General features: G+C 39.9%; 1 protein-coding gene across 2 annotated transcripts in view; it reads right to left on the minus strand.

Moving 5' to 3' along the window:
- PLOD2 (procollagen-lysine,2-oxoglutarate 5-dioxygenase 2) overlaps positions 1-12155 on the minus strand; it is a 55040-nt gene that overhangs the window by 30588 nt on the left and 12297 nt on the right. For both annotated transcript variants that reach the window (XM_075761154.1, XM_075761153.1), the window contains exons 2-4: positions 7619-7710; positions 5973-6109; positions 119-282 (exon numbers count right to left, since the gene is read on the minus strand). In XM_075761154.1, the coding sequence (XP_075617269.1) occupies positions 119-282; positions 5973-6109; positions 7619-7710 (393 nt within the window). The remainder of the gene's footprint in view (positions 1-118; positions 283-5972; positions 6110-7618; positions 7711-12155) is intronic.

Raw genomic sequence — 12155 nt, forward strand, 5'->3', positions numbered from 1 at the left:
CCTCGATTTTGTACTTGGGGAATTCAGGAATAGTTCCACATACAAATACATAAAACAGATAACAAAAGTGAGTCATGTTCAAGTTCAAGAGTTTAATGTGTTCAAGAATCACACTTGCCTCCTGAGTTCAGGAATCGTCTTCCACTCCGGACAACAGGATACTTGTCAGCTAGCCTTTTATCTGGCCAAATTAGTCCATCTGCTGCAAACACCACTTTATGATTAGCTTCCTGAAATTTCTTTAGCAGTTCTTCAGGTCCCCCCGCAAAGATAACATCATAGCTGAAAATAAAGAAAAGATATCCATTAGATTAGTTTAATTTTAATGCTTCTGTGTTCAAAACAACAAGTGGTTGGACATTTCAACTTCTAAAGTCATACAGACCGCCCTTTTATTCTGAAAAATTACTTCATGTTTTACCACCATGTAAAAATTCTATACCTTTCTAGAAGAAAAATTTCAATCAATACTATTTATGCAATACAGTCCCCCCGTCTATTTACATTCTTTTTTTTCTTTTTTTTTTTTAATTAAACCTTCCACATTTTGGACATTCTTTTTCCTTCAATTGGTTTTCACATTTCATGTATTTTGAGTAAAAATATATCTTTCCCTTCAGAAAACTGTTTATGTGCTTAAGAACAACAGCAGCAAAAAAAAAAAATATCAAAACTTAGCAGTTGAAATAAAGTAGGACTGAAAGATGATTTAGATGACTCTCACTGGGAAACTCTAGATGATCTTGGTCCAAAACACAATGGCATTGACTTTCTTCTGAAAAGCCTTATCAAGAAGGTACTTAGATATTTCTCAATAAGTCTAGCTCATAAACTTAAACCATATTGCATCCTGACAATATAGAAATTTCTGCTTCAACCTCTTCAATGTGTTGAAGACTTCAGAAGGCTCTAAACTTTACAACATCTATTTATGAAAAACTTCACCTGCCTTTATGTGTTCATCAGATTTGACTCCCAACTCCCATTGAGGATAGAGACCTAAGGGTGGAGGGCTCATCTCTAAAAATAATAGTTACCCACAGCCAAAGGTCAGCGCTACTCCAAAACAGAAAGAAACATGCACAGGTTTGGCAAAGGTCACGTAAGAATGCATTATCACAAGCCTAGTGGTTTCTTGTTGAACCATATCTAAATCAACGCCTCTGGGAAAAAAAAAAAAAAAAAATCCAAAAAACACACAAAACCTCAAAATATGTATAAATGATTAATTTATTCGGAGTATAAGGTTCCTTCGTTTGTACTTGAGATCTACATATAAAAGTATTAATGTGCAAACCAATTCAAGGTTCATTTTACACAGCATGAAACTGTGACACAGTAATACTGGAATCATGTCATAGATGAATCTCTGGCTGAAGAAGCAGAATATTTGGATTTAATGGCAGCATCTCAGCCTCACAGCCTCCTTATCTGAATGCAGGTATATTCTTATTCCACACATCTACCTTAGCAACTGACAATCATCAGCCGTGATATAGGGCAAAGGAATGGTACAGCTACCAAAAATCAAAAGTCTAACCTTTTGTTCTTGCAAAGTCTTTTAGCTGGGCTAAGAACAGCAGTACCTCCACCTGCAGGATACAGAACTTTTTGCATTGCAATGTATTACACAGCAGTAGTGCCAAGAGATCAACCATTGCTGACTTCTGCTAATTCTTTACTAGAGTTCTGATGTTATTTAAAAAGTCCTTTCTTCAAAGCGGATTTCAGGCAATTGGCCTAAGAGAACTGAACAACGGCTGGCTTACAAATGCAAAAGAGAAGATATCCACTGCAGAGCAAAGCATGAACCGTGGAGAGGAAGCGTGTTATGTAGTCTATATAAAGTAAGCGGGTTTCTGAAAACTCTCACTGTTTTGTTTTTCTGTAACTTTGGCAGAAGAAGGAACAAAAAATATTGTACATTTTGGAGCTTCCCCAGTTTTGCAAAAACTGCATGTTTCTGCCCAAATATACAGAAATATACTTCCCTCCCTTTTCCATTCAATTGGTGTAGCCTGATTCAAAGCCAGAATGAGCCTGAAGAACAAGCAAGAAACAGGAGACAAGTTGAAGACAGACAAAACCAGAGGTTTGTCTGATGCTTTAACTTAACAGCTTATGGCAGGCTGTGCTTCTCCTCTTTGATCAGGTTAGTGCTGCTGCTGCAATGACTTACAGCTGCGAGAAGGAATGAAACACCCCTGGAACATTACTTCCAAGGACTGTCATTCTCGAAAGGAAAGCCAAAGTTGAGCAACATGCTGGACTAGCCACAGGCCCTGCTTGTGAAAAGGATATGCTACTTAATACAGCAGAGTTTATAATAAAAAGCACAGTACAGAGTTCCATTCAGAGCTGCAAAACTGCATTAGCAATTGTTGTAAACTTTACACACTGATGGATATTACACAGGAGTATGAAACCAGCACGGACCTATGTTTTCCACTAATTTTCACAGCCCTCTGTTTTGTCAAGAGGTGACTTACTGCCACCATGCCTCCTCCTGGGCAGGACCTCCACCAGCCTTCCAGCCCTCACTGCCAGTCTCCCCATCAGCTCCTGCTTTTCTCTCCAGGCAACAGAAAAACTGCTAGAGTCAGACTAAAACCTATAAATCCATTATTTGCCATGCTTACCTGCTATGTCAGATTATGTTCAGTCTATCCAGTACTCAATTTCTACTGTAAGGGAGGATTCACCTCAGATCTACACCACCAAGATCATCACAAAACAGGTCCCAGGGCTATCCTTGACAGTTTATACTGTTATTATGGGTGATGCACATGACTGACTTTGAACAGGGCTTCAAAATTTGACGGGGAGAAAAAGCGTGGAAATATCCAGGAAAAGGCAGGCTGCCTTGGCAAGCTGGAAAAGCTCAGATACTCTTTTATTTATTCTTCATAAATCCTTCCAATTAAGTAGAAAGCAGGGGGAGGGGGGAGGGAAAGAAAGTTTCCACAACTCCAATCCCATTTCCTGAAGCTCCCAGATGGCAGATGCTTGGGCTGAAATCCACTCATCCCTCCTCCTCTTTGGCAGCAGCACAGCACCCCAGCTACACATCCAGTGCTCCCAGCAACACAAGGAAATGGTGACGGTGGCTTGGGTCCTCTAGAACTGAACATGCAACTTTTGCATCCACAACTTTTATAACAACAAGGAGATGTTACTATTGGAGCTGCGGGTTAAGAGCTCAAAACACAAACAAGAGAGGACTTACTAGTAACCAGCAATTCAGGCCCCTCATTTCATTCTATGTAACTGTTCAGCCATACAGCCATTTTGTCATTTACACTGTATCCCCACTGGGATCACACTTTAACTATTTTGAGATATGTAGAAAATGTAATTATCCCTTACTTTCTGAAAAATATTTAAAAAAACAAACAAAACCAGAACAAACAAAAAACCTGAGAGGCTTCAAAAGTCTTCCATGATACAAATAGATGGCTGTGGGAGTTCTGGATGAACAGCCACAGCATCAACCATTTTATCCAGTCTGCACTGGCCATTAGCCAGTTCAATCTGAAATGGTCCAAAGTAAACTAGAGGTTAGCTCTCACAAAAACAAGCCTAATTTAAATAGTGTTTCATCTGCAGGCAAATCATTTTGCTATCTGCACCTAGATACAAGCTGCCCACAGAAGAAGTTCAAACTATTTCCAGAATTGTGAGCCATATTAAAAAAATGCTAAAAAAAAAAAAAGGCAAGAAACTCAGTTTAAGTAAACAGTTCACTAGAAGTGATTTGCCTAGTTACAGTAAGTAAACCAGACATTTTCTTTCCCCCCACCCCCAAGATTAATATTCCAAATGTTTCACAATGAGTATAACGGTGAGTATAATGGAAAACACTTCAAAAAAGAAAGTTCACTATATTTGTCTTTTTCAAACTTACTGCTACACTGATTAACATTTGAATTTGCAAACCAGGATTCCTGGAAATGAAAAAGTTCATTAAACTTAAAGCATAATGCTAGAATCAGCAAACTATTTTTTCTCCTATTTGGAATCAGTTCTACTGGCTTTAAATCAAAATGTACTTTATGGAATTATGGACCTCAAGAACTTGGGAGGCCTTAAATCCTGTGATTTTTCATGACAAGAAAGATTATGGCATCTCCACTTCAACACACATGGTCCTCTGTACTCTCTCATCTATGCCAGCAGACAGCCTGCCCCTCAAGATAATAAATTATATTGGAGAAGAATTTGAGCCATACCCAAATCTGATAACAAATTTGCATATTTTAAAATATAGGAGGAAAATAGTGATGAATCAGGATAATAAATCTGAAAACAAAGAAATTCAATGCAAATAGAAAATATCTGGGAAACATTTGATTCGTCTGGGCATTTAGTAAAGAAAAAATAATCTCCCAGATTAATGCATGACCAGTAGAACAACACTATGAACAAAAATGTAATATATTTACTTTTAGAAAGATACTTTTTCCACTTACCAAATGCAAAACTGATCAAGTCAATAAGAAAAAAAAATCAAAAACTGAATGTGTACCTCCAAACTTTGTTACTTTTACCGTCAATCAAGTGTAAAAAGAAAATGTACAGTGTAATAAGTTTCCCTTATAAAGCTTGTTCATAATTGGTTAAGACAATTTAGACATTGGCTTTCTAGCTCTATCTTCTACTTATCACAAGAGGTAAAATTAAAACCCAAAACTGAGTAGCATCTTTAAATTTTCTACCAGTTTAGCAGGCTACTCCAACTTGCCTAAACTCTTAACTTATGCAGAACAACAAACAAGCTTTCCAGTAAATACCACTATCAGACTACTTTCTCTCTTGTGATGTCTGCTCTACAAATCCTGCAAATCTCTAACTTGCAAAAGGTTCCCTAAAATTCTTCAGCTATCAAATTTTAGAAAATAAATTTTAAAAGCAGGTTAAAAGATGAAAGAAAATTCCAGAATGGACATTCCAACACAACTCAGTAACAGCAGCATGAACCTATGCACAAACCTCTCCAAGCCAGCACTCAGCTACCTCCTCCTCAAGGCTGCCTGTCTGCAATTGGGGCTTCATGTCCCCCATTCAGGACTTGGTTCCGTACCTTCCTTGCAGGGATTCTTTTAGAATTAGATTCTTTTAGAGCCTGCTCTGGTTAATGCTAGCGTGGAAGAGCTTGGCGGCTGCTGTGAGCTAGATTCTTAGCTGCTCTGATCATGCTCTTGTCACAGGAGCAAACGAACAGGAGGAGGGGGGAAAAAAATAAAAAAAAAAAAAAAAAAAAACAAAAAGGAAGCAACAGGAAAAGCAGGATTTGAAGATGCCTGAGCTCCCTGTTCTCTGTGACAGGGAGAAACCTATCTGGCCTCCAGTGAGGACGTTCAAGCATAGCTGTGCTATGAGCTATAATCTGGCACTTGCAGCAGCACTGTCTCTCCATCCTTCCATCACACAGACAGCACAGGCACCAGGGGTATGTCTGGCACAAAGTCTCTTGTTTCAGTTCTCTAACATGTAAAAGAAGTTCTGTTAAGTGCTTTCCTCAGGGATCCATTTTCCAGCTTCTTCCGTATCACTGTTACTTCATGGGACAAGACCACCCTCTGGTCCCTACTGGCCACTTTATTTCTGGAGCTGCTTTTGCTCCCCCTGCCCCATTCCACACTCCAGCCCACAGCCACGTCCTGCCCTCACCGCAGCTGAACAGGGAGAGGATGAATGCTTGCCTAAAAGCCTGTCAGCTCCCAACAACATTTTTTTACCCCCTCGAGGCAGCAGAAATATGAACAACTCTTACATCTGTAAATCCATTAAAAAAAGTAATGATTGCTCCAAGAGCAATTTACTATTTTTATGAATGGAGAAAAATGGAAGCAAACTCTCTCAAATAAACAGCGAGGGGGGAAAGCAGCATGCAACTTTCAGCATGTCACAGCAGCTACTTTTGCATGCCTACCCAGACTAAAATGTAAAGGCAACAAGCCAGGTTTGCTCACCATTCAACAAACATTACAACCAAGTCCTCTTGATCAGCATAGCTTTCTATGCCTTCCTTCAATAGTCGAACTTTCTGCCCTCCACCAATAGAGTTAGGCAGCTCACCACCTTTCCACTCTTCACCTTTTCCAAGCACCTGGAATAAGAAAAAAGTACTTTTTGCTAGTACCCCAAAACAAGATGCTTTTTAAAACAGACCCTTATTGAAAACAGATGTTAAAGCAGAAGCAACACATTAAAGCATAGCAAGCTAGCATTTCCAGCATTGTAAGTTTTCCATGTCTGAAGCAGCATTCAGCACAATGACATCACTGCAAAAACATGAGACACACATTTCTTAACCAAATAAGAACCAAGCAATTGCCTGCTACCACCATTTATTCGAATGTGTCTCCTGCAGGGGAAAAAAAAAAAAAAAGAAAGAAAAAAAAAAAGAAGCTAATAATTGTTTCAAAACTTGTATGAGAAAAACATTCTGAATAAGACCTTTAAAAGTCAATATAATCACTTTAGGAACAGGAAGTGTAAGAGACCTTGGTGGATAAGGGTGTTACTAATAAAAATTGCAAGCTCCAGTCTTTCTGAAATCCCTCCAGAACATTTTTACACAAGGAAAGGATAGGTTCCCCAATACATCAGCTAAACAAAACTCCTCCCTAGCCAAGCACTACAGTGAATTACATCTCAAAAAAAGAAAAAAACCCTTGAACTTTTTGTGGGTTTTGAACATAATGTTTTTGGAACTTATGAAACCTGGAAGAGCTACATTGCATGATGTTTTGGACAAATCTGCAAAGCTAATAGATGTATCCAGAGCTCAGGCTCCTCGAGTGCCTTAGTACAGTATTATCATTTAGGAAAGGTTCTCTCAGTCTTCCAAGTTCAGTGGTAGAAGTCAAACTTCAGAAACCCAAATAATTTCCTATTTATAGTGTAGGCACAGTGGTAAGCAAGCAGAAGCATTTCATAACGCCATCTGAATTCCTGGATTTTCTCTTGCAGAACCAATTTGTGGGCAAAGTTTAGAAGAAGGTTAGTGCCCTCCCTTTTTCCCAAGGTCATGTGGCGGCCAACCTCAGTGTGTGACATACGGAGACATGGAGCAAGGCAGAAAAGGCTGGCAAGAAGGATAGAAATATTTTGTCCTCTCAGAGAATTACAGGTTCCTGGGAAACACAGTGAAACTTTCAGTTGTGACCCTCCCTCCTTCCCCACAGCAGGGATGCAGTTTTGTTTAAGAAAGGAGACATCCAAAGCCCTCTTGAGCGCCACACAGATTCCAGAAGTATTCATGCAAACAAAATCAGCTCCACTGAAAAGCAAGGGTATATGATAAATCATGACAGAACCTGTAAGTGACTGAGGACACTGATCTCAATAGCTATGAATCCGTAAAACAGTTCCTAAGGCAGTGGAAGAAGCACCCTCCCATGCTTGTTCAGAGGAGAACCAGCAGGTAAGCAACAGGGACAGCAGTAGGGATAGCAGTAGAGCCACATGCAAGTGCCCTACCTACCCCTGAGCTGCGTAATTGTTTTATTTTGCTCCAGCATGCAAGGAAGCTAATACAGCTTCAGTTACTATTACACTGTTTCTGTCTTAAAGGCTATATAGTATAAATATTTGGTATGAAAATATACAATACCTTTACTGTGTAGTTGAAGTGCTTTGCAGTTTGCATGAAACGGTGAAAGCCATCGGTTTCTTTAGTTGCTACAGTAAAAACTAGTAGTTTATCTGAGGGAGAAAAAGAAGGAACATGTATTAATATGTTTTAAGGCCAGAGTTTATAACAAAAAAAAAAAAAATGCACTGAACAGCACTGGATCAGGGGGCTTTATGACTTGCCTGCATGTCATTCAAAGAGAGGAGGCAAACACACTGTCATATTATAGGCATGACACATTATCAAACAAGAACTGCTATGGACAAGGGTGTTGTATTTAAAATTATCCTCAGGAAAAGGAAGCAAAGAAATCTATCTACTGTGTAAACAGCTAGCTCAAGACATGAAAACAAAGCTAGCATGACTACTGGACAGGAAGGAATCTTCAGAACAAAAATAACTTACCACGTTTCAGTCTGAGCTAATCCTGTGACCTCTTATCACAGGACTGAACAGAGAAATTCACCCAACCTCGGTAACTCCCCTGAAAGCAAGTGGTTCATATTCTTCGTGAAAACAGGGCAAAAAAAAAAAAAAAAAAAAAAAAAGCAACCATGGAAACCAGTCCCCCAACAGGCACCATTTAGTGCTTTTAAGTCCTTGGGCAGAGACAAAAAGTTTGGGGTTTTTTTTATTCACAGCCTCTATAAATTATAGCAGTGCTAGTTTTGCCCTCTTACTGCATCCAGGCAAATGACTGTGCAACCAATTTCCTTTTCATATCCCAAAACTTTTGACATAGTTCAAATGAAGCCATGAATTCCCACTGAACAGCTTCCCAATTAAACTACTGAACAACATTCAGCACCCTATGCAACATGCTGCATAATCAAGGTACATAATTCAAAGCTATGAGAAAGACAGTACTCCTATCCAGCATCCAGTATTTAATCAGACCAGCCTGGATCCCAGAGCATGTTGCAGTTCCCCAATTTGGTCTGAGTTCAAGCAACAGCTGCCCTCTAAACAGAGCCCATGAGATCAATCCTTACAGGAAAGTAAAATTAATCGCCTCTAATGAGCATTCCAAACACAGTTCCTGTTGTTGCTTCACTTTCCCAAAAAACATCCTCTGGGTTTATCTTCACCAACACAGTAACGTGGTAGAAGTGGCTTCTGCAAAAAACATTCCTATTAACCCTTCAGCCTTGTCCACCACCACAGACTTAGCAGCCCTCAGACACCCGAGATGTCATCCTGAGCATGTTCAAATCAATCACTGCTTGCCATTTTGTTTTATTTGACACCAGCAAAATTAACACACAAGATGATTATCTGCTTCCCACCTTGTAGAAGAAATGCACCTTGCTAGTTACTCATGCGATGCTCTGCAGCCAAGTAGCAGCCAAGTAGCCAGTCAAGCAAAAATACCTGTAGGAGTACAGGCATAGTTTGCAGAGGAACACAAAAAACAGATGTTCTAATGAAATTCAAGTCTGTCTAAAATAGACACAGCAGGCAAACTATGGGGACTAGTCTCAGGAGCCACTGACATTTTTTCCGCTGAAATAAGGCTTAGATTCAGCACTAGTCAACAGGTCACTTCCAAGAACACTCCTACCAAGTCAGACAGTGGTCTGGCTAGTCCATCCTCAACAGCAGCTGTATCAGTGTACATGAGGAAGAGCAAGCATAAGACAAGCAAGTATGATGCTTTCTCTGCTTTTTCTACCAGTCTCAGTGTATAGGTTTACTGGCCTGGATGGGGTTTCTGTATATTCTGAAACACTGGGTTCACTTCATGATGTTGCTCTCACCTAGTCACGTGTTGAACTGATGTAACATTTAAGCAGAGACAGCACCACCTGCCCAGTACCTACTCTAGGAAAAACAATCTTCAGTGCCTTGAGCAGGGATCCTACAATTTTTACCTCACACAGCACAAGTTCTTCAACTACAGACAACATTTCTACCTGCCCTCCCCACCACGCACAATTTTGCGGATTTCTCACATCCTGCCACAGTTTTGGTTTTTTGTTTGTGTTTTTTTTTTGCGGGGGGGAGGGGGGGAGGTCCCTTTGCTCAACAGTCCTAGTGAAGATTTTAACTGCTAGCTCTACTGAACCAGACTGACACTACTGCAATACAATACACAGCAAAGCAGAAACTCAAAATACTTTAAATGCCTCAATCAACTCAACCTGAACACCCAAAAATTTTGAGGACAGTTTTAGAAGATCAATTGCTCCATCTTTTTGTGACTTAAGTGCTAGCAGTCTTTTGAAGGCAAGAATCAGAAGAAAATCCCATGAGCACATCTCAGAAGGGCAGGAGAACCTCCACAGAGGATTCCAGTGCAATGTGTTCACAGACCACTGACTCACCAATAGACATAAACACAGCAATAACGGTTCAATACCTTCAAAATCATTTATTCTAAAGGTCATGCAATCTAATGTAATTCTACAGGAGTCACCACAGAATGAATAAAGAACACAATACCTTAGACTATGACTAAAACAGAACTGAAGACAGAGGATAGGATTTTTCTCTATGGAATAAATTAAGTTATGATTAACTTTTTGTTCAAGCACTGCATCTTCAAATTAGAGGGAACTGGAAAAATCTGATCACACCAGACTGCATTGCCAAGCCAAGTGAATCCATTATTGAGAGTTTCCTAGGCGACCAGTCAAGCACTGACAATAACCGTGGAATTTGGTTTGGGGTAGACATCTCTTACACCTACCCCCTCCTGAGGAATGCTAACACCAAGGATTTCAAAACTCTGTACTTGACAACATGATGTAAGTAACAAGACGTGGGTTGCATCAGATTCCTCCCACAGTCACTAAGTCAAAGAAAGTAGTAAATCTATGTAGAAATACAGTTTGCCACACAAAAATGATCTACTGTTCTTTATGGGATATTGTTACTCTCTTTTAATGGAACCCATGGTAATTCTACCTACACACCGCTCATGTATTTCAAGATTCACTATGGAGCCTGGTATGTTGCTTAAGCGTTGTGGAACAGAAGGAAAGAGAATGATGCACCAAATCATAAGGGATTTCAACCTGAGCTATGTAAAATGGACAAAGCTGAGGAGACAAACAATGCAGTTTACATTGACGTGAAACTGAAAGGCAATCTGTATTATACTCAGAGCAAATGAAGCAATCTAGTGTAGACTGCCTGAGTCAGGTTTACAGTCACAGAACAAACAGGAAACTATTTTTATAAAGGTATTATTCACACTGGAAAAGTTTTCTTTCTAGCATGCTTGCCAATGGTCAATTTTTTAAAATTACAGATGAAGAGGTTTAAAAGGCTTTATTTCAATGTCTCTTGCTGCACCACAGGATTTTAGGTGCATGTGGTACTTAAATAATTTTTAAGTGCAGCAGAAGTGTAATTATAGTATTTTAAAGTCCATTTAGAATTGGAGTTTCTTTATAGACTATTTAGTCTTTGTTGGGGTTTTTTTTGGGGGGTGGTGGGTTTTTTTGGTTTGTTTGGGTTTGTTTGGTGCGGTTTTTTTAAAGTAATCTATGTCTGACCAAAAAGCAGAGAAACATGCTTTTATTCTGTCTATAGTGTGTATGAAGAGACAACGCAAAGTGCATTAAATAAGTTACCTTGGCACATTATAGAAGGTATTATTAACCAAATGAGAAAACCAGCACCATTCTCTTCTAGCTAGTAAGAAGTTACAAAAATATAAATGTAATTCCTGTATGCTCCTATGACCTTATTTAGATGTAAATGACAACTTGCACTAGTTTTACTGGCAGAATTCTACTAAGCATAGTATGGGAGATACTTGTTTCTTCCTGTGGAAGTGAGTGAAGAGAATGCTTCTGACCACCAAATACTTCTGCTAATTTATTTTTAACCTTTTAACTTCATTCACTTTGAAAAATTTATTCCTTGTTTGCTACATTTAGGTACAACAACCCCTTAGAACACCTGTCCCATTTGTTTCTAGTAACACAAACGCAAAGTGACTTTCATGAATGCACAAGAGTGTAAATGTGCAAGTACAACATAGATCCTAGGGGAGTAAGCTTATCCAAGTGCTGTTTCAATTTCAGGATGTGCTCGGCTACATCTATTCTAGCTGCAGCCACCCACAGGGTCCTTGCTGTGCAGAGCAAGTTTGGTCCCACGAAGAGTCCTGCCAGTGCAGAGGTTCAGTGCAGCACCAGAGCCCTTACCGCTGGCCGAGTCACACACAAATGTCACACTGAGAGGTTGAGTGCCTGGCCGTGAGTCCCCGGCAGCATCGCTGTGTCGGTTCCAGGGCTCCAGCTGTGCAATGAAGACCTAGGCATAGCAGCAGAAAGCTGTCTGCAATTACTCAGACCCTAAGTTGCCACTGTGGCCCGGTTCTCCCCAGTGAGCGAGCCACAAAATTCTCAGTCTTCGCAAAAACCCCACGATGAATTCTAGCTGCAGCAAAACTGTTCCTGCTTCACCATCCGCTTTGGCACAAATCCCTGCCCTGCTGTCCCCCCAGGTGTCTACCCTAAGGAGCTCTGCTGTATGGTCTCACATATAGACTTGAGCTGTCCAG

Source organism: Balearica regulorum, chromosome 9 (assembly GCF_011004875.1).
Source record: "Balearica regulorum gibbericeps isolate bBalReg1 chromosome 9, bBalReg1.pri, whole genome shotgun sequence".
In the NCBI taxonomy this organism is placed as follows: domain Eukaryota; kingdom Metazoa; phylum Chordata; class Aves; order Gruiformes; family Gruidae; genus Balearica; species Balearica regulorum.